The sequence below is a fragment of the Falco biarmicus genome, chromosome 12, assembly GCF_023638135.1.
Source record: "Falco biarmicus isolate bFalBia1 chromosome 12, bFalBia1.pri, whole genome shotgun sequence".
Lineage (NCBI taxonomy): Eukaryota > Metazoa > Chordata > Aves > Falconiformes > Falconidae > Falco > Falco biarmicus.
In genome coordinates, this window is record NC_079299.1 from 12,716,174 (window position 1) to 12,738,982 (window position 22,809).

A 22,809-nucleotide genomic window follows, 5' to 3' on the forward strand; every position below is an offset into this window, starting at 1 on the left:
CATGACAGTAGATATTTACATACCAGAAAATGAAGACCTAACTGCTAGTAAATTATAATCTACAAACAGCAGCAGTTTTCAAAGGAAATTAACAAATTAATTTTTAGCTTGAAAGAGGAAAAAAAATTACTCAAGGCAGTTTTAAATCTGTAGGCCCTATGTAGCAACATGGATGCAAAGTTTCTGTACATCATCAGTCAGGTAAAAAACTGCCGAACTTGTAACAAAAGGCTCCAGGTACCACTCAGCACTGTCCGCATCACCCCTCTATTAGATGCTGTCATCCCTGCAGCAGACAGCAGAGAGTGCAGCATGAACCCATTCTCTAGCCTGGGACGCCAGCCTCAGACTCCGTATACCAGAAAATACAGAGACCTCAAGGAAACCTACCAGCGTAGTGGTAATTTGCTAAAGGATGACACTTCAATCTCACTGGCTTTCTCAACAGCAGCTTCTCAAGAGCAACCTAAATTAAAAAGCAGGAAAAACCAGAATTAGCAAATGCAGTCAGCTGCTACATACAACTGCAATTAGAAGACTATTTGGTACAAGGATATGAATTAATTTTCTCTCTTTTTTTTTTCTTTTCTGTCATACAAAATCACATCAAATTATTCCAAGGCACATTAACACTGTACCTCACAGAACAGCGCCTAATGGACACCTGTCCTGCCTTAATTAGCACAAATGCAGCTATTACTTAGCAACTTCCAGTTCTTCCCTCCCTTCTGCTTGCCACATACAAATATGTTCATAGTGTTTGATTTGATGGTGTTAATTAATACTAATATTTAATGGTTGGTTTGACAGCATTAATATTTATACCATGAAATCTTTTGGAATATCTGTTTAGGTCAACATCTGTGAGGAATGACAGCAAGTGTTAATCCTCCTTTACATCAGGGAGACAGGTGATTTGTGGATCTCTGAAATTTTTCCCTGACAATACAGACCCCTCTGTTTAGCAAGTGTCACGTCCTGGCAGTAAGTTCAGTCACCTGTCTCAGACCTCTCAGATACAGCTAACAGCCTAAGGAAACTGGGACACAAGCTAAAACCCACTGTATTAGACAATCCTGTAAGATTCATTTCAGTGCTGTGTTCTGCTGCATTTTGTTTTAAATTGACTTTCCAGGAATCTGTGCAGGGCCTTGTCTTTCCCTAACACTGGGCAAAATGGACATTTGCCCTAGCTAATAACATTTCCATCACTAAACCAATGCAAATATTTGAAATGCATTATTTATATGAGAACTGTGTGCAATTACCTTACAGTTCTGAACAAATAAGTAGATGTGAATGCTGCTACAAAAAACGTTTTTTGTAAGTGCTAGAAGAGGACTAAGGTCTCTGTGACCAAACATAAAGCTTGTGAAATATCAGGGCTGGAGCAAGCACTAGGAGAATTCAAAGCCCCAAGGCTATAAACTAAGTAATCTTATCTATATGAAATATACAGTAAGCCTTCAGAGAGACACTGCTTTGAAATTTAAATTTATTAAAGAATGAAAGGGAAAAAGTCATTCCCCAAAAATGTTACAGGATGTTTAAAGCATCACTGCAAATCAGTCAGAAATTTATTTTTATATAACCATATCTAAATCCATTTAATAAAGCATGTTAATTTATCTGCAGAAGAGGATCGTATCTCCCCTTTCAGCTTCTTATCTTACCATAATATCTCCTTTTGCTTCAAAGAGAGAGTGCAAAGCGTATTCTGAGTTAGTTCCTCCACCAGGTAACACACTGGAACAGCTCATATTTAAAAGGTCTTCCACTGTCAGAAACAAGTCAACATTTTACTGCTAATACAGTAGCCTGTCAGTCAACCATCAAGAGTCAAGGATTCTGTAACGCCACTCAACGATAATGTAGCTCAGGGCAGCAGCTTTCACACTCTCTCTCCCCAGCACCTCACCTCCTGGTTTTAGGATCACTCACTGAGAAGGGGATGTGACGGGATTTGCAGAGCACACCCTTGGGATGGGACAGGCTACTGCTGTGGGGCAGCGGTTTGCACAGGCCAGTGATGTTGCTGTGCCAAGAAGGCTCCAGCCAGGGTAGAGAAGCCTAAACGAACCATGCGGGAAGCAGGAATAAATAAACTTTTCTCAGGACTGGCAGAAGCCACTGAGCCCATCATATTTCCTCTCACTTATGGTCACAGGACAGGCCCAGAAGCCATCAGCTGCCTCTCACCTGTGACCTCTGCCCTTACCAGGAAGTTCAGTCCCCCCAAAAAAGACACCTCTCAGCAATGATCTTTCCCCCTTGGCTGCCAGAAAGCAGTTCACCCAGACTTCCCTTTAAGTGCCATTATATTATGTTGTTACTGTGAACCTTAACATGCAGTTCTGGTCTCTTGGTCTGCATTCTCAGTAATTAATACTCTCTGGAACATCTGGTACAGCATACACATGAGAAATCAATGTGAACTTCTAAAACAGCAAGTATTGTACCTCTTTGTTGGAAGACTTTGTTCTCCAGTTCTGGCCACGGTTTCCAAACCAAAGTAGCCTTGTGCACATCTCTCTCCATTACCAATCTGTCCTGCAGCTCAGGAATATCAGCCTGGAATCTGGACCCAATATTGATTCGCCTATAAAGACAAATAAATAAGTACTGAACTACACAACATGCAGAAAAACCAGAAGTCACATTAGCATGCACTTTGTTTCCAACAAAACTTCTATTAAACTGGAGTGGCAGGAAATTGTGTCAGATTGCTTTACGCAATGCATTAGTCTCAGCGGGATAAGTATTTTGAGTATGAAAGAACACCAGTCTCTTGGGGGCAAACAAATATTTTGATACACAATTTAAACTATACTGAGACAACATATCTTATGGACAACCTAAGCTAGCTTATATATATGCTGACTAGGAAAGAGGGAGATGCCGGAAACTGTAACATTCTGCTTCACAGAGAAGGGCACTCTTCAGCAGAGAGCAGAAAGAGACAGTACTGCTGAAGAGACAACCCTGTTTTCAGTCTGCTCTGGAGAACCTAGAAGGTAATACCTCTCCAAAACTTCACAGTTAATATAACAAATAAAAGCAAGAGTACTGGATCGGCATCTCTTTTCCTCATGGCCCTCTTCCCAGCCATCACTAACCATACAGTGTTTCAGCTTCAGTGGTTCCCACCAAACCTCTCCTACTGCGTTTTTGAGCCATGACATCTACGTCTCCCACAGCCATTTCGCTCTCAGTGTCCTCAGCCACCACCCAGAACAACCTTAAATGCGTCCAGCCCAACATGACTTCAAGCAGTTGAACGCTACCTGCTTAGTACAAAACACTTCAGGCTACACGCTCTAGGCTGGAGCCAGTCTACAACAGCAGTGATAAAAACAGTATTATTTTTCTTACGGTTCAACAGTCTGTTCTCCAGGCCCAGGCGTCACCGGAATTACACTTCCATCGATACTATCTGAAACAGAGATTGGAGTTTGAGTTTAAAAGTGTATTTTGGTAACAACTGCATTGCAGCTGATGCTCCATCTCCTGGGCTGCATTGCGACCTCCCTATTAACATCAACATTACTCCAGTCTATTAAACAAAAACTACCTTTTATCAATATTTAGATTGAAGCAGTCTGAATTGTTAAAGGTAACAAATATCCTAACTTGCAGAGGTTTCTACCGTCTTGACCACCTTTTCTTGAGAAGCACTGAACGACAAATACTTAAAATGAACCTCATGTTTCAAAGCAGGTCTTTTCCCTCCACTTCAGAAGGCCCAGATGCAATGAGACATAGTGGTCTTTTCTTGAGGCAGACCACACTGAAAGATCACAACCTTACTCGCTGGTTAGGCTCCTCTGTTCACTTTATGCTTTAACACCCTCTACAACTGGGGTCCTCAAACTTTTTAAACAGGGGGCCAGCACGCAGATTAAGTGGCAGGCAGTCATCTGCGGCTGCCTGGTTTCCCCCCTCAACCCCCGGCAGTGGGGTGGGGCACGGGGGGTTCTGTAAATACCGGGGGCTGGATTGAGGACCCTGGGGGGCCGTATCTGGCCCGCAGGCCATAGTTTGAGGACCCCTGCTCTACAACATCCAAGGCAAAAACCCTGATAAAGATAGACTTTTCCTGTGAAGTAGCAGAACCAGCTGTGTGTGTGAGCACATGTAGAAATCATCAATGCGGTAACACCAGAAGAGAGAACAGCGGTATTTAGCATGTACTGCCACTCTGTAAATGTAATACTTACTAGACCGACACAGGAGCACCCGTGGAGTAGGTGTCAGTGGAGTAAGTGGCAGCTGCGTATGTGAGGTGCTATGAGATGATGTGATAACACTGCTGAAGAGACCAGACCCTTGCCGAACTGGACTAAGCATCGGTGGCGGAGTGTAGGGAGGGAGCTCATGCGTCCGGTCTAGCAGATGATCTCCAAGGACACGGGGAGAGCGAAGCTGACTCTGGTACAGGGTTGCACCGGAATGGGACATGCTGAAGTTGAAGGAAGGAGGAGGTATGAAGAGAGGTTCAGGTCTGTGCCGATACTTCTTCTTGTCCTGCAATGGTTTGAAGTTTTCTTCCAATTTTACAGCACTTTGATGAGGTTTTTTGCTAATTTCCTAAATGAAAACACACTGAACTTTAGTATTTAGGCATGCTTAAATGTGGTTTGCACACAAACCCCTACAGGTTAGGGCAACAGCCACAGAAAAGCTGTTACCACCAGGCAGTTATACCACCATAACAAGCCCAGCCAGTACACTATCTGGTGTGACACAGAAACCTCAGGGGAGTGAGGAAAAAAAGGACAAATTATCCTCACCTCCATCAGCAAGGCCCCTGGGTCAAAGACACAGGCACAGACATGGAGAGGCTGCTCAGCTTCTGCAGGTGAGGGAATAGCTCTCCCAGGCCATAAGTCTCCCACACCCTTCTTCAGCTCCACCTGAACACCCTGAGCACTTCTATTCCCACTGAACACACACAGGCTGTTGGGAGTTACTTCATTACCCAGTCACAGTTTATTAAAAACTTTATATGAAATATTTTACAATACATTTATTTTGTTTGACTACGAAGGACACAAGCACAGCGAAATTACTGCAGTACTCAGCAGCAGGATAGGAAGAAAAATGTAATAAATTCAAATTCTTTGCCTCTTATCACTACATTCCCATCAGCTTGAGTACAGTCCAGCTGCAACGAATCCTGAACTTAACTCTCTCCTCTTCCCTTGGAAGAAAAAGGCTAGTAGATGACCACCTGGGAAATGAACACACTGTAACATGCCTAGAATTCTAGAATTTGAATGCTAAAAATCATTTAGCAATAAATCCCTACAGTCCACAGAACAATGAGGCACAGAATTTGTGCCAGTGTGGAATCTGTGGATTTCTGGAGGGTGAGGTGGGAAGAACCAGGTTCTCAGGTTGTGCTTTAAGAACACACAGAAGCTGGTAGATGAACACAGTATTTATTAAATATACTGTTTTCAGTTGTCCAGATTGTAGATCCTCTTTAGGATAAACTTGGAAAGCAGAATAAATTTTTTCACAGACAGGGTTACTCCAGAATGTCTGCATCATCTGGTAAATTCTACTACTACATAAAGTAAATAACTACAATGTATGTTTAGACAACATACATCTTTACACCATGGGTGGTTCTTGAGAATCACATTCACCCAATAAAAATCATGTTAAAGGAGCATTAGCACTGTCACCCTTTATCCCTTATGTTAATATGTTCCAGCTTGTGGAAATGTTTTTGATTACAGAGGTCCTGTCCTCTCTGTTAGATCATGGCTGTATCCTCTCCAACAGCTGTTGACATTCTGTCTCCAAAAAAAATTAAATTTTGGAAGAGTTTTTCTTTTGCAGGACAAAATGCAGCTTTACAGAGAATTTGGTTGATAACGGACACTCAGAACAGTGAAAGGATGAGGGTTACCTATAATCACAGACATAGTCCATCACGATGGTGAACATTTAGTGTTCAAAAAGGAGAAAAGGGATAAAACCCTTAACTCAAGGGAAAAAAAACACCAAAACAAACCAACATCTAAAAAAAAACCCCAGCAGGCCAGATCCCAGTCTTTGACTAAGGGCTCATTTTGGTTTGCTCTTTAAAGGTGAAAGAGCTGATACTCCTTTCTCACTAATGTAAAGCAAACTAATCAACCAAGACAGCATCTCAGAAGTCCTACACACCACCACCTCCTGTGCTGCCTCACCTACAGTATACCTGAGCCTCAGCGCAGTTATGCCAACACTGCTTTCAAAAAAGACCACATTGAATATTAAGGGAGATAGTGATGTCCATGGGCTCTCAATGCAGAATCCCCTCAACACTTTTCTGAAGCTCCAGGAACTGGTTCCCATTATCCAAGACCGAAGGCATCCTTGTGAGCCCTGCTGCCACACCTTGATAAATCCACTCTGGGTAGATCCTGACGAACCTCCCTTGACCGCTGGCTTCAGCTCACTGTCCTATAGCCTTGCTGAACATTTAGTTTTCTTCTGTTGTTTAATTGTACTGATTCTATGAGCTTTGTGGGAGCTTTTCTGGACAGCTCAAAGCACCGTATAAATAAATGCAACACAACTCCATATTTTTTTTTTGGTATTTAAAAAAAACAAAAAGTCTCCAATGGCATAATCTCCTCACAGAGGAAGATGGAATTGTAGATCTTTTGATCTTCGAACATTTCCAATACTACTGCTTACATAAAAGATAGGATCCAGAGAGGAAACTGCATGAGTTTAGTTTGCTTGGGCAATAACAAAGACTGCAAGCATGATTTTGAGTGAATGAATGTGCATTTAGCCAAACACTGGCAGATTTAATCACAGTCACTTTACATACGTTGCAGAAATACACAAGCCCAAGCCACCTACTCTGATGTCTCTAGAGAAGATCTCCCACTCAGAGCTCAAGGATTCAGAAAAGACTGTCCCTTTTCTCTCCAGAAACTAGAAATAGAAAAGAAAAATTGTACTGCTGAGTTACAAGCTAAGTATTGTGAAACGCCGGCTTCCACAGTGAAGTGGAAGTTTATGTGTAAAACCTCTTTCTAAAAGGAAAAGAGTAAAATATTTTACTTTTTAAAGTACTACATATTTAAAATTAGTGTTTATGAGTGAAGGGTCGGGAGAGGGGTGATAAATACATGAATATTATAAGGAGTCACCCATGATGGTATATGCTGTCCTCTTGTTTGGCCATCAGCCTCATGAGAAGAAGGGAAGAAAAAAAAAAATCACAAGAGTATTGCTCTGCATTATACAAATAATACCATACAGTAGTTATACTCCCCAGTAATCTCTTATCATGGTGTAGCCTGCAAGCATGGATTTGAAGGAACAAGCAGCATCTATCCCTACACTGGTACGTGAAATAAATACTGCTTCCTCCAAGACTCTTTCAAGAAAACAATAAAGAGCATTCTCATGTGTCATTCAAGTATTCATCAATTCCTCATGCTGCCTGACAATTTCAGTTTTATGATTGAAATAAAAGCACTAAGCATAGCTATTTCTCCTATATCAGAATTCCCCGTGATTAACTCTTAGATCTGATGCATGCAAAGAGAAAGGGGAAAATGACTTCATTGCAAAACTCTGAGTCGGCAAGCTTCATACTGGCTTAGAGCACACACTGTAAGCAAGCACTGCACAGTGCTCTCCCATCTTTGGCTGAAATGAGAAGCACATATATCTGACTTTAAAAAACAGAAAGAAATAAACCTGCTGAATTTAAGCAATAACAGAAAAACAAAGCAGCCTGAAAAGGAAAAGACAATAACAGCAAAAAGATACTAAATCCCTTTGTTCTAGTGGGATAAGAATATCACATTCCAATTTCAAATGATTTATTTTCAGCTGATGTCTTGATTCCCCAAGCAAAGGGAAAATTTGTATTTTCAAATGACTGAGAAAGAAATTCCATGATGCCACAAGCCTTTTTTGTTTACTAGGCATCATTAAGATCCCAGAAAATATTCTAAAATACAGACATTTCAGCAAGTAGCAGCACTATAAGCAAAGGGATTTAACAAGCACAGCACAGTTAGTGGCAAGATATGCAGCACTCACAGAGGATGAGCAGGGGTTGGCCACTTTTGGACTGCACGGTGGAGAGTAAGTCATCTTCACGAGAACGGGCATCTCATCATCTGACACAGAGTTGGCAGGCTTGTCTTTGACTGTGGCAGTGCTGGCAGAGGGCTGCGTGCTGGGCTCAGGTGACAGAAGCTTTACAGGGACAGACACTGGCATGACGATGGGCGCGAGGCTATCCCCCTCTTTTGGCAGCGGCTGCTGTGGTGGTTTCTCTCCTTCATCCTGTACAGACAATTAAAGGCTTTCAGCCCGAGTGAGAGAGGGCTACTTCTGGATCGATACACCACGCAACGTATGCACCGTGGCTGAAAATAAGTGGCCAGGGTTACAAAACACACAACAGCGCTGCTTCCTGGACTCTTTATTCGCCTTGAATGAAGTTGGCAGATTACTCATGACTCCTACATAGGATTCAGCCTCAGTGATAAACAAACACATTAAACATCTTTACAAGGTAACTTGCAGGAGGGGATATAAACACGTGCTCTTTTTATCACTATAAAGGCAGAACTCTCCATCACCCACCAAAAAAAAGACACAGATGGTGTAACTGATAGCTCTTTGCCTTCCCGTGGTATTCCCCATTAGGACAGAATTTCTAAAATACCAGGACAGAGGAAGACTGTCTGGCAGGGCAAGTTATTTTTATGCAGAACAATTCAAACCCACATTTTTGGTTTGGCATTTGTTAATACCTGCAGAACTAAAACACTTGGGAAGAAAGCTGTCAAAGACTCAACAATCCTGCTCCTTCAACTAAAGCCTGGGAAGGATTCCAATAAACATCCCTTAGTCATCCAAGTAGCCCAAATGAAAATAAGGAAGACTTGATGTTTCTGATATTTATAATATAATAAACATGAGGGGAAAATAATTCAGACCTTCTTGACACAACTTTGTAGAGTGTTTTTGTAATGTGCAGAGAAACACAGAGGTACAAATGCTGTCCTGTCTTCTGCCACTGCCTCTGACTTCGAAGCAAGACTTCTGGCCTACAAACCAGCACAATAATGCGCATTTCTACTCACGGAGGGTATGACATAACAAAACAGCGCTGAGAAGAACAAGTTTTGACAGCAAAGCAAAGCATGGCAAAGCAAGCAAATATCAACATGGAAAGGAGAGCGCCAAATACTGAAGTAAACCAGACTGCTACCTGTTTGAAGTTAGGAGATGCTCTTACTCCTCCGTGTGACCTCATGTGACCATTTAGAGCAGGCAAACTCTTAAACTCCTTCAAGCATATTGAACACATTAGCTTGTTCTTCGCATCAGCTCTCTCAGGAAGTGTTTCTCTGTTCTGGCCACTATTTTTATTTTCATTTTTTTATAGCATGGAACAGAAGAAGAGACATTAATTTGGCACATTCCCTTTGTTGCAGAGGAAGCTTTTTAGTCAAGGAAATCAAAATTTTACAGCTAGATGGTTACGAAACCACAAGTAAGCACTGGGTGAGTACTGTGGAATACGTGGGCAATAACCTAGATCAGCTGCTCCCAAGATGAGGAGAAAGGAAGTTTTGAGTAGGACACATCAAAGCATGGCCCTCTGTATAGAAAAGTCTGAGAACCCACAAGATCTATCATGACAGACCGACATTTCTCCACTCATGACAGCAGTTAACAAGTACTTGGACCCAATGCGCCTACTTATGGTAGACAACTGTGCCGGAGGACACCTCAGCCCTTCAGAAGCAAGGCCTTAAGAAAAACAGAAGATCCCTGCTGCCAGAGATAGAAATCCAAACCACACATCATCCCTTCTCTTACAAATGCAAGATTGAGAGCAAACTGCTCCCCTGCTTTTGCGTTTTCTTTGGTTCCTTTTTTTTTTCCCCTCTCCTTTCTTTCTTTTTTGAAAGACAATGCATTTATTTCATTTTATTGATGGGGGGGGATGGTGAAAAATCACACAAACTTAAATCCTAAAAGCTAAAGATGTTTCTAGAAGAGCAACGACTCTTACCTACCCAGAGTACATTCCCCTCCCTCTAAGCTGCAGCACTCCTTTGTATTTCTCATATTTAAATTAAAAAGACAAAAGAAATTTTTTAAAAATACCTTTGTTCTGGGGACAACGGCTGCCGTCTGCCATCTGACAGTTGCACCTGCTATCAAAGGAGGAAGAGGTGAAAAAAGAAAATAATTTTTCAGGAAATATTAATGCATAAATGAAGGTCCTCACAGGATTATGTTTGCGTTTTGCATATGATTTTACTAATATTAAAAGCCTCTGAATTGAATGCCTTACACATCTCTACCAAATCAGTCCTCTGTGAGTGTAATAGTGCAAGTTCTCCTCCACTCACCTGTTTGCCGTTTTGAAACCTTTGCTCTGACCCAGGTATTACTTTTGGAAACAGGGAGTTGACTAACTCTTCCTGAACAATCAAGCCCTCAGGTGTTGAAAAATTAGCAAAAGCACTTTATTGTAACTGGGCCCCTCCTCCCCAGAAACCAGGACAGAATTTCCCAAAGACTCCCGTGAGGGAAGCAGCAGCCCCACAGCAGCAGTAGCCCTGTGCTGTCGCCAGCCTGGCCCCAAACCAACCCAGCAAGGCAGACCTAAGTCTACTAATGCAGTTCCCCAAAACTTCCCAGTGATGCCCATCACTCACATCCCAACCTCCCTGCTCTTCTGCAACAGTTTCGTTTCCGCACCTTGCTACTCTTCTGCAAAACAAGTTCAGCTGAGCATGGACCTAAAATCCTGCCTACCTGAGGCCACGTGGTGCTGGGAGAGTCTTGCTGAGAGCTTTTGTTGTTCAGATGAACTCCCGAGGGTAGCAAAAGAGTTCGATGAGGAACAGCATTACCTACAGAATTAATTTCCTGCCGTGTGGGATCCTCTGTGGTCTCTGGTGGAGTGAGGCCAACATGGGAGTTCAGAGATGTCACTCTGCTTTCACTTGGGTATTGCTTCTGCTGATCTTGCTGCTGCTGCAGTAAACTCTGTGGGTACAAGTGCCTGTACTGTTCATGGGGATCCTGGTAGCAATACTGAGGCACTGCTCCCAACTGGATAAGCTGCACAGGATGACCAGGATCCTGAGAGTACTGGTGTGGTTCATGCATAGTCTTTGGATCTGGTTCCCTGTGATACGGAGGAAGCGGCAATTGCATCTGTTGCTGCTGTTGCTGTAACTGCTGCATAACAGGTTGCGTTTGGTAATACTGAGCTATTTGCATTGGACACTGCCGCTGCTGCTGCTGCCGAGTTGGCTGTTGCTGCTGCTGCTGGATCTCCTGTATCGAGAGCCGCTGATGTCCCTGCTGCGGCTGAGCATAGTATTGAGTCTGCTGCAAGTGCTGCATCTGTTGCGGTAAGAGCTGCTGGGACTGCATTTGTTGAACGTGCGTCTGTCCTTGCTGAAACGCAGAATGCATCTGCATTTGTGATAAATGCTGCTGGTAGTCGTAGTACAACTGTTGGTGCTGCATGACTTGCATTTGTTGCTTTTGCTGTGTGCTTGCAAAATTCTGGTGTGTCTGCTGTGGCACCGGTTGGTATCTTTGTACACTGGAAGTTACAGGCTGTTGCTCAGCTGCTGGCTTCTGGGACAGCAGCTGCCTGAGCGCACTGTCACCAGAATTATCCACCATTGAAGACTCGGTGTGCAAAACCTGAGCCATGTTGTTGACTTGAATTCTCAGATTTTGGTTAGCAAATACTTGTGTAAAGGAGTCCAATTTATGCAGGACCCCACTGGTAATTTTTTGCGATCTATTTTCACTGGGCTGAGAGTAAGAATATTGGTATCCATCATGGGACTCCCCCTGCCCAAGGGGGCTCCACATAGCGCTTTGATTATTCAAATTGTTCCTCACTGGGACATGGTTTCCTGAGCCAGAATGTGTCCAACTGGTTTGTCTAGATGTATCCACTGACCCAAGACTTTTTGAACCTACAGGCAAAGCTATACTGTCTCTTGAATCTTGGGGAAACTGGGGGGAGAGAGGGGATGCCTGGGGAACATCCATAACAGATGTCCCATAGCTATGATTTAGAGATGGAAGGGAGTTCATTTGGTGCTGTTGGTAGTACAAGTTCTCATTGCTGTTGGCAGTATGGTTAGTTTTATACAATTCCTGGTCCCCCATTTTTGGTCACTTGTGTTCCAAACTTACAGGCACACGAACCATTGAAATCTCTATGAACCCTGAGATAGCTGAGTGAGGGGAAGGGAGGGGAGGGGAAAAGAAGCTAGAATTACTTATAATTCAGCATGTCCATGTGCATCACAAGGACTTAAGATTGCCTCCAGTCTGTCAGTAATTCCAATCTCGGACTTGACGTTGCTTCACATCTTCAATAAATGAACCAAAGCACAAATCCTACACCGATCAATAGATTCAGTGTGCCAGACACCTGCTGAGTAAGAGAAAGACAAGGTAAGTGCTGGCTCTGCATAAACTGTTGCTGTTGTGGCCTCAAAAGCAACTGTAAAATCTCCTAGTTGGAAATATATAATCAGATGCAAAATTGTAGCAGCTGGGTTATTCCAGAGCAGTTAGATTACTTCATCTCATCCCATTATCCTGCCTCTTCTCTAGTGTTCTGATAAAATCATTTTGCAAACTAATAAAGGCTTATTCTTCAAAACTGTTTTGTCCTCTAAAGTACCTGAACATTCAAGCAGGTTTAGCTGGCCACATAATGCTCTCTCATGACTAGTTTTAGCCAAAGAGTTGACTATCAAGCCAAGTCACCTTCCTAGAGTTACAGCCTTCTTGTCAGAAGAAACACGCCCATTTTATAACACAAAATCAAGTAGTATAGACACCACAGATGCCTCCACAAAGGCCTGAAAAAGCAGGTAAAAGAAAACCACAGCTCTGAACAAAGCTGACCGTATTCAGATATCAGCATCTAACAGGACATACAGAAAAGTTAACTGCAATCTGGGATTTGCACAGAGTTTTCCACAGCTTCTCACAGACTCCAGGATATCTACATGAGGTATCCACTGGTGGTATGAAAATAAAGAGTCACTGAAGAATAAGATGCAACAATAATGTCCATTGCTGTGACAATATAAAAAAAAAAAAAAAAATCACAAGCATAGTTTCCCAGCTGCATCTATGCACATAGATTTGTTTGCTACATCTGCGTGAAATGTGATTAATGCTAAGACTAAACCAGTCCACGGAAATTTTTCTGATCACTCACCTTACATAAGGAGCTCTGAACTCCAACTTGTATTCTAACCTCTTACCCTTCCTTCTTTGCCTTGCACTATTAACACACTAATTTATACCGAATGCAACCCTTTGTCATTTGTCATTTTCACTATATAAACTGTAATTCAGACTAACACTTTACAGATGTCTGTACTGGTTTTGATGAATAAAACAAAATACATCGGCACATTACAGGGTTGTTTTACTATTCCACAGTATGAAGCAATCACCGTGTCTACAAAGACACACACACACAGAGGTACAATATGCCTGCACACACAGAAATACATTTTCACATAAAAGTTGATTCTGAACTTTAACAAGAGCATAAAAATATTAAACCATAACCTTAACTCTGCCTCCTTCACATCTGCCTTTCCAAACGCAATGCTTTCCACCACAGACTCCTGTGTACCGATAGCCTTACCTTTTCAAACTTAGGAGAATCCTTCATCTAGATGGATAAATATAAAGTCACTGATGGAGAAAATTTTAACCATTGCCAGATGCATATTAACGAGGTCTGTGCTAGCAACAGCAAATAAGGGTAATACATAGCTGCAGGCAGATAAAAAAACCTTTTCCGTTCTAGCATAATGTATGACAGAAAACGATAGCTCCCAATGAGGAGGGCTTTCAGTGTGTACAGTTTTTGTGTAAACCATCTGCAGCCATTAGCATGTAACATTTTCACGTGACAAATAATGGCTGAGAATAATTGCAAGTTTATTTCCCCTTTCCAGAAATATACATTGCTTCACAGTTTCTCTGAACACACTCCCTTCCAGATTTTTATAGATGCACAATTAAAAAAAAGATAGGAGTCAACAATGAATGGTCAGGCTGCCAATAAGATTTTTCAGCCACAATCCAACTTCAAAGACTTCCTATTAAAAATTATGAAGGGAAACTAAACAAAGCCTCCACAAAACATTCAAAGAGCATAAAAAAGAAACACTGTGCAATATTTCACACTGAAAGGCCATAAACTTTTAGAGGAAGAGAGGGATCCTGCACAGGACTACGCATCTCCTTATGCCTGCCAAGTTAAGAAAGCTCGGCTGAGATGCTCTAAATGCATCTTCCCATGAAAACAGGGCACTATTGGATCTGTCAATACACCTTTTGTATAGGAGGTATGCCCCATTTCACCTATTAACAGCGCTGTAATTTACACCAAGTTCCTTGGTTTTGGCCCTTCTTTTTGAAGTTTGAAGTGACAAGTATTAGTCAAAGGACAAGAAATAACTGTATTACAAACCAGTGAGAGAGAGAGTAAGTAAGTGTCTCCAGGAGACAATTACAAAACTGAAAGAATTTCAGGAGTAAGAACTTATTCTTAAGGCAGCAAACAACATGATTTTGGTATAAAAATTAATCAAGCAGCTAGCCAGGCCCCTGACCCCCTAACTCCTCCCACAGGCAGAAGCTCCATGGTGGCACAGCCAGTTTTGTGGTCACCAGAGAAAATGTCAGCCCTCAGGCATACACCAAATTCCACTTATTGTACCCTTTCGGGGGGGAGGGGGGGGAATTACCTGTCACAATTCTCAGGGTACTGGAAAACAGTCAAGAAGGTTTTATATCAGAATTATTAGCAGAAATGTCTCTCCCCCACTTCTCCCTCAGTAGGGAAGAAAAAAAAAGAAAAAAGGGGAAAGAAAAAAAAAAAAAAAAAAAAAGATAAATGCTTATAGAAAATTTCCCCGTCAGCATCCTCAACTCCCCTCCAGTTCAGGAGTTTGGACATGCTGCTGTCTGTTACGTAGATTACGGAATTATCACAGTCAGAGAAACATTTCTAAATATCTCAAAAAATTGTAATGGAATACTGTATTAAAATACCAATCGAGTCACAAAAGGACTGAAAACTTCAGTCATTACGAGACTCACATTTGAAAAAATCTGCATTGTTTTAAACCACGCAATCCTCTCCCTCCCCCTCAAAAAAAAGAAAAAATAAAGATGAAAACATTCCTTTCAAAAGCATCATTGATCTGGAGGGAGAAAAGTGCAAATGTTTAAAAAGCATTGTTATTCTACCTTCAGGTAACACAGAAAAAAGCCCAGAAATGCACACTGATAAAAGCATAATCATTAATAAACCAGTCCCTTAGATACCAGATTATTTTTTTTAGTACTTGAATGGGCTTAAATCCAAGGGCTTGATGCTGTATGCACTGAGCATTTGCCATCAGCTTTAACAAAACGCTAACAGTATACATTTCTTGTTGGATTAAAATCTAAAAGTATTTCAGCCTGTACACGACATCATTAAAGCTTATAAGGGCACCAAAGTTAGTCGCTGGCCAACTGAGAAGCCAGTGGCAGCATACTGAACAATTTCCTATTTCTTCCAATGATACGAAGAAAAGAGTGCTTTTTCTCCTTTTTGTTTATCTCTCATGCCTAAACACCCATCACTGTAATTTATCATAACAACAACTCTAACTACTAAATGGTTAAATCAAACAACTAAAAGCAGCAGGAGTTTTAAAGCACCAATGGTTCTGCAGTTCTGCGTTTCTTCTCTTCCCAAGTCATTTATGCTACTTAACCTATTACATTTCTGACATTACAGATATATCCCCATTATGCAATCATTACAAAGAAACATGAAAACAAATGCAGAAGGACAGAAACATTTCTGTAGACTGCCTAGAAAGAGAAATACCCTACTTAAGTTTATGGATGGAATCTGGACTCAAACTAATGGGAGTTAATTGATTTCAACAGAGACAAGGTTTTGCTTGAACTCTTTTCTCATAATTTCAGTGTGGTCCCCTGCAACTTGCACAACCCCACTCTCCAGACTAAAAGCCAGAGAACATGCCAAGCTGGCTGAAATGCCTTTACACACTCCAACTGCATCCCTCTTCAAACACAAGAACTGTAAGGCAATACAAGTAGTAGTCTCTCCTGGAAGCTTGCCGTAACTTAATACTGGTAAACATGAAATAGAAGAATATTCCAAAATTATCAGTCTTCAGTAAAAGGGATCTGATCTTCCTCCTTCATAAGCTATTTCACTGGAGAGTCAGAAGAACTTAGAGCAGACGACAGGCAGTGAAATATCAAGGAAATGGCAGTTATAGCAAAAAAACCCTCCCAGCTCCCATCACACACCACAGAAGTTGAAACCTGCAGAATTTTTCAAGTAAACAACAGATCAAGCCACAGTCACAATGTCAAACTGTCTGAATCCACATAAATTTCAGAACAAGACATCCACTCCAAGTCAGCCAGTGCATGAAAGCTGGGCTGGGTATGCTGCAAAACCAGGACTGAATGCCAGCCAGTGCCAGTTTCAGAACCGAGCTGATGGAGAGGGGTGACAAAAGACTGTAGGAGAGCAGAGCTAATGAGTCTCCAGGAAGGAGACTCATTAAAAGGCCATAAAGTTATTGTAGCAGTGATGTAAGCCATCTCAGTAGGTTGCATGGCTGCGTATCAAAAGGGAATTGGATCCTATGGTCTGTCCAACTTCACGGTTTTCAGCTGTCATTTCAAGCAAAAATCTACATGCTCTTATAGATTATTGACTAATTAGTCTGAAAAAAAAAAGACAACTGCCTAAGATGGCAGATACAAGAGATTTCCATGTTCAAACAGCTTCTGCAGGACAAAGCACCTGCAGCTACTCACAAGCAACAGTATCAGCACATGTTGATTCGCTGGGGCACCATCCCTCCTCATGACCTTCCCTCCAGGACAGCAACAAGTCAGTTAAAGGAAGTTTAACCACCACCCTTAGCAGTCTAAACTGTTTTTTTCTAACACTTAACTCAAGGCATGCCTGCTTACAGAAATGTGTCATTGCTGTGCGTTCTCCCAACGCTGCAGGTATGCTTTAATCATGCCTTACTGCCCTTCAGTCACACAGGCTGAAACAAGGCTTTCTCAAGTGTCTTTCAATTCTTTTCCCCACACTTAGCTTCAATAGAAACAAAACAGGATTTATCTTACTCAACTTTTAGCCTTTTTTATGAGCATGTTTTTATTGGCCTGTTTTGTTATTCAGAACCGTGAGATCTTCTGCTAAGCTATTTTCCAAAATCAAGACAGCCATCATTCACATCATCTTGCTCTCTGATTTCCTTTAGGACAGGAATATACAACAGTTCCTTCCCTGACAGCCTCTGTTCTGCCAATGCTGATGCTACCTCCAGCCACTGCCACACAGGTTGATTATAATCCAGCCTTTAAGCAACAGCACAGACAGGCACGATCTTCAGCTGGGCACTACCAAGGTACAGCCACCAAGAACCCGCCAAGAAGAGTAGCTTTAAAGACCATGGAGAGTGCTACCGAAGAACAGATGCGCCTGCACTACTCAAACCCAGCTCTGAGGAGCAAAGCTGGCACTACCCCTGCATCTTCAGATGCAATGACTGCGGTAATGCTGGATGGCTGAGAAGCACAGAATTGGAAGACACATATTTCAGAGACCCCTGTGCTCTTGCAGGCTGTTTAGATACCAGGTTTGCCTCCATAACTCTTTGTGTAGCCACAGTTGAAACCCCAGCTCCCCTTTTTTTTTTTTTTTTGGCACAGGAAATACGCACATGAAAAAAAGCAGCACAGGGCTAAACCAGAATGAATAATTTCTAACACCAAGCAAGGCAGCTAAGTGAACTAACAGAGAGAAAAGGGAAAGGGGGCTGAGAAGACAACTCAAAGGTCTACCTTTTTTTAAAAAAAAAATTACAGAAACCCTGAAGACATCTGATATACAAATAAAGAGAGGCAGAGACTGAAAACAAGGGTCAAAAGGTATCAGGATCGTGGCTATTTTGGTTAGAACAAACACCGAAATAGCTACAGAAAATGACTGCTGGTCCTTGAAATCCATATTGCTATCTCAAGGAGAAATGCTTACAGGGCTGAAAACCTTTTCACCCCAATCCTCGATACAACTGCTCATATGTTTTCTACTACACTTTGATTTTGGCTTACTCTGAATAGCAGACATCTCAAATCCACACCCATATCTGCATACAAACCTCAAGGTTGGCATTATTAGGCAAAACCAACAGCAACAACATACCCACTTCAGTATATGAGAACACAAGCAAATAAATAATTGCAGAAGTTAAAAGAGGATGGCAAGGAAGCAAAGTATTTAGCACGCTGATTTTATAGCAAGCATAGTGAGAAAGCTATACACGCTTGGAAGGGGAAAACCAGATTAGCTACGTTTTAATATTAATGCTGGTAATTCTTCAACAGTTGCACAAATCCTTCAAAAATTATCATTCCCTTTGCAGCTGAGCTCCTTCTGCAGTGCAGTTGGAAAGGCTGCTGAGTCTCATGTGGCTGCTCATTTAAGCTGTTCCCATTTCCACTCTTTAAGAGAGCCTAGAATGTCCTAATTCAGTTTAATAAAGAACACATTGGACTTGGGGGAGGGGAGAGGAATGACAGCATTGGGAGGGGAACCGAGCAATTTCTCTACTTCAATGATGTTTAAGAAAAGGCAACAAAAACAACAGCAAAACCAACAGTTGATCATCTAAGGAAAGCCTCTAGAAAAGGGGGAGGAGAAAGGAAGACAAACAAGCAGAAACATTTGCCTCTCCTTTTGATCTAAGTAGAAAATGCATTCTGAGGCACTGGTAATCTAATGAAAACTTTCTTTCCCCAAAACTAACAGAACTCTGGTTATTCAAGAAGAGGAGGCTAATTTCTAAATAAAGCCATTAACTCAATTTAGTTCAATCGAGATTCAGTTCCATGAGTCCCAAAGAAATGAAGAAGGTTGCTTCAACAAATCTGATTATCTTTGCTGGCAGTGAATTGGCATTACAGTTTTGAGGTACTTTGAAGGGTTCTGAGAACTGTGTATGAAGCAGCTATCACATTACTCCATAAAAATACCAAATATAAAATGATGTGGTCTCCTCACAATACTGATTAAAAATAAAAAATAAAATAAAAACCTTGACTAAGGCCAGAAGGGCACATGAATTGCATATTCCATGACTAAACAACTAAAAAGAGCGTACGGGAGACAGCTTAAAGAGGCTGATCATCTCTGATAAACACAATGATTTTTTTTAATATTCACCAATATATTACTGCATATTTGATCAAGGCTAAAGCTGCCTATGAAACTTGATTTGAAATCTCTTCAGCCAATCTGGGTTTACTGACTGCTTAGATGAAAAAAACTGTAACACCTTCCGCTGAGTCCTACATCAAGGGCAATACTCACAAATGCTTCCTGGAAAATAAACATGCCCTACTATCAAAATCGCCCTCGATTTTATATTTTAGTTTACTTCTACTACTGAACTGAGTGACTTGTTTTTCTCCAGCAAGATCCCAGTTCCGCCGACATGACAAGACCTGGCATGAAGATCTTGGGACAGAGATGTTAGACCTTGCCCATTTACTTTATGTTGCTGTGTTACAACCTCTGGTCTCTGCTGTTGATTTGGGGGAGGAGGGGAAATTTTCGTGCCTTTCCCCTCAAACATCAATCCATCAGCTATTGTTGTGACCACAGCCACATTTTAGGATAAGGTGAGCATCCTTCTAATGCACTGAATCAGTTTCTTCCTGACCTCTGTTTATACTCTGAAGCTTGTAATGCGATTGCCTTTTTCTGTAACTGTAAATGCTGTGTAACAGTCAGAGAACATATGCTAGGATTTGCAAAAACAGGCAAGAAGGAAACATCCCAAGACAGATAAACAATTAAAAAAACAAGGCAGAAGCGGCAGTATGCGGAAAATAGCATATGGCAATGCTTTCAGTTGAGAGGGAACAGCTATTTGGAGCCCAGTGTCTCCCCCAAAGGACACAGCTTTCAGAAATGCTGCTGCACGATCCTCCAAGAAGTCAGTCCCTCTCAAATACCTCTTGTTGGTACTTTTGCAACAAAGCCAAACAAAATCCAGTGGCTATGCAGAGCTGACCATCATAGATGTTTTTGTGTTTGTTTTTTTTTTTTTAATTAAGGTAATGTCCACTTTGCTTGTATGAGACAATATAGCCGAGGTAGTCCTTTAAAAAAACATTTATATGTGTGGGGATCTCCTGTGTCATACATATTGTAGGTACATAAAATGATGTTTTACAGGACAGAGCCAACACACAACTAGTCATAACTGAGGATTCCATCAATAAAGCCACAGAGACTCAAAAGCCTAAATTCTGGAAGACAGTCAAAAAGCATTCAGCCTCATTAAACAAGCCAGCCTCATAGAAAGTGGACATACGATGCTGCAACATTACCTGAACATTACCTGATTTTTGAGGGTTTGTGAGACTCCTGTATCTTGCTGTGCTGTCTTTGCCATAACATTTCATGCTGCTTTCATTCTGTGATCTCAAAATCATGTATCTAAACATAAATCAAGAGAATGGAAATTAGTTTTTCCCCCCGCCACAGTTATCTTAGAAAATACCACCACCTTGCCCCAAACCACAAGCAGATCTGCAAGAATAAACTTCCTATTGTATCATAACCAAATCCTAACTTCTATTCAATATAGTATCTCCACGCTTTGTTCTTCAAGTCACTATTGCAGAGGACACCTATCAGCACTATAACCCCCTTGAAGAACCTCTTTCCTACACCAACAGTGAGACATTGCTTCATTGTCAAATCTCTGGGATTGATACATCCATGGTCCATCCTTCAAATTACAGACTGAAATACAAGTAAATTACTCTTTTGTTCTTAACTCAGCTTGGCATTTAGTGCAAAACGAGGAACGTGTTATGTTGACGCAATAAATAAAACAAGATGGTGCCTCTACTGAAGAGACTGTAAAGATTTCACAGCATCTTACGCTGCTTTGACAAAACCCAAAGACAGCCTGGGTGCTCTCACAGAAAAATTTGCTGGCCCAGAGCACGCAACCTACATGACGAGCATCACACAAACAAGAGAAGGTACAGCAGTCAGGGAGGGAGGGATTCATGGAAGTCAAAGGTGCGGGAGATACAATCAGGCTGTCACCCAGTGCAGAAGAGATATCTAGACAAGGCATCCTAAATGATTTAAATGAAAACAACGCATTTGTAGGTGCTGCTGCCAAGACAGCTTTTAGGGAGGGCCCTGAAAATTCAAGGGTGTTAAGAGAGCTGGCCAACATCATCGCAAAGCCACTCTCCATAAACTTTAAGAATCATGTAGATCGGCAGACATCCCAGAAGACTGAAAGAAGGCTAATGTCACCCCCCACCTACAACAAGTGCTTAAAGGGTGATCCAGGAAATTATAGGCACATCAGTCTTACTTCAGTCCCTGGGAAAGTTATGGAACGAATCCTCCTGGGGGCTATCAGAAGTCAAATGAAGCACGTGACTGGGAAAAGCCAGCACAGCTTCACCAAGGGCAAATGGTGCTTGACAAACCTGATAGCCTTCCACAACAACGCGACCTGCTCGGCTGATGTGAAGTGAGCAACGGACACTGTCTACCTGGATTTCTCCACAGCCTCCTCCCAGAGAAACCAGTGCATTACAGTCTAGACAAGTGGTCTGCGGTGGGTAGGAGTTGGCTGACGGGCCGCACCAAGGGCGGTGGTAAATGGCTCCTATTCAAACTGGCAACCTGTCACAAGGGGGGTTGCCCAAGGATCAACGCTGGGTCCAATGCTGTTTAATATCTTCAGAACCGATCCCTGACAAAGTTTGCCAGTGATACCAAACTGAGTGGGGAGATGGATGCTTTGGAAGGGAGACCCACCCTGCAGGAAGACCTGAATAGGCTGGAAAAGTGGGTTAACAAGAACCTCATGAAGTTCAAAGGCAAATGTAAGGTCTTGCACCTGGGAAAACATAATCCACGAGTGCAGCACAAGCTGCAATCTACCCGGCTGGGGAGCAGCTCTGAGGGTCTTGGTGAACAACAAGCTCAACAGGAGTGAACAGCGTACTGCTGCAGCAAAGAAAGCCAAGAGGATGCTGGGTTGCATCAACAAGGGCATCACCAGCAGAGATAAAGTCGTCATTATCCCACTCAGCACCTGTTAGGCCACACCTGGAATAGTGTGCGCAGTTTTGCTCCCCACTATACAGTGAAGATGACATAGGCTGGAAAGGGTCCAGAGAAAGGCCGCAAAAAGCGTGCTGTATGAGGAAAGGCTGAGAGAAATGGGTTTGCTCAGCCTTGAGAAGAGAAGGCTTAGGGGCAACATTATCACCATGTTCTAGTATTTAAAGGGTGGCTACAACGAAAATGGAGACTCTCTGTTTTCAGGGGGTCACATGAAAGAGACGAAGGGTAATATTTACAAGTTATTCCTGGGGAGATTCCCATTGGACAGGAGTAGAAAGTTTTTCAGCATGAGAACAATCAGTCATTGGAATAATCTCTCCAGGGAAGCGATGGACTCCCCAGCATTGGACACTTAAGATTCAGCTGACAGGGCGCTGGGCCCTCTTGTCTAGACCGTGCTTTTGCCAAGAAAGGTGGGACCAGTGATCCTTGAGGTCCCTTCCAACACAGTGTTCTATGACTCTATGAAACAAGCCTGGAAGCTTAGGGTGCAGTCCATAGCTCTCCTGCATCAACAGGAAACGCTT

General features: G+C 42.1%; 1 protein-coding gene across 11 annotated transcripts in view; it reads right to left on the reverse strand.

The window, feature by feature from the left end:
* TRERF1 (transcriptional regulating factor 1) overlaps positions 1–22,809 on the reverse strand; it is a 100,504-nt gene that overhangs the window by 8,269 nt on the left and 69,426 nt on the right. For 4 of the 11 annotated variants that reach the window (XM_056357822.1, XM_056357816.1, XM_056357814.1 and 1 more), the window contains 10 exons: positions 20,520–20,617; positions 10,807–12,460; positions 10,150–10,199; positions 9,245–9,395; positions 8,062–8,310; positions 4,218–4,587; positions 3,373–3,433; positions 2,460–2,599; positions 1,674–1,777; positions 391–466 (listed from right to left, as the gene is read on the reverse strand). In XM_056357822.1, coding sequence (XP_056213797.1) covers positions 391–466; positions 1,674–1,777; positions 2,460–2,599; positions 3,373–3,433; positions 4,218–4,587; positions 8,062–8,310; positions 9,245–9,395; positions 10,150–10,199; positions 10,807–12,189 — 2,584 coding nt within the window. In that variant the 5' untranslated portion in view covers positions 12,190–12,460; positions 20,520–20,617. Of the gene's footprint in view, positions 1–390; positions 467–1,673; positions 1,778–2,459; positions 2,600–3,372; positions 3,434–4,217; positions 4,588–8,061; positions 8,311–9,244; positions 9,396–10,149; positions 10,200–10,806; positions 12,461–20,508; positions 20,618–22,809 lie in introns of all 11 variants that reach the window. The other 7 variants (XM_056357815.1, XM_056357821.1, XM_056357823.1 and 4 more) reach the window with 6 other exon arrangements.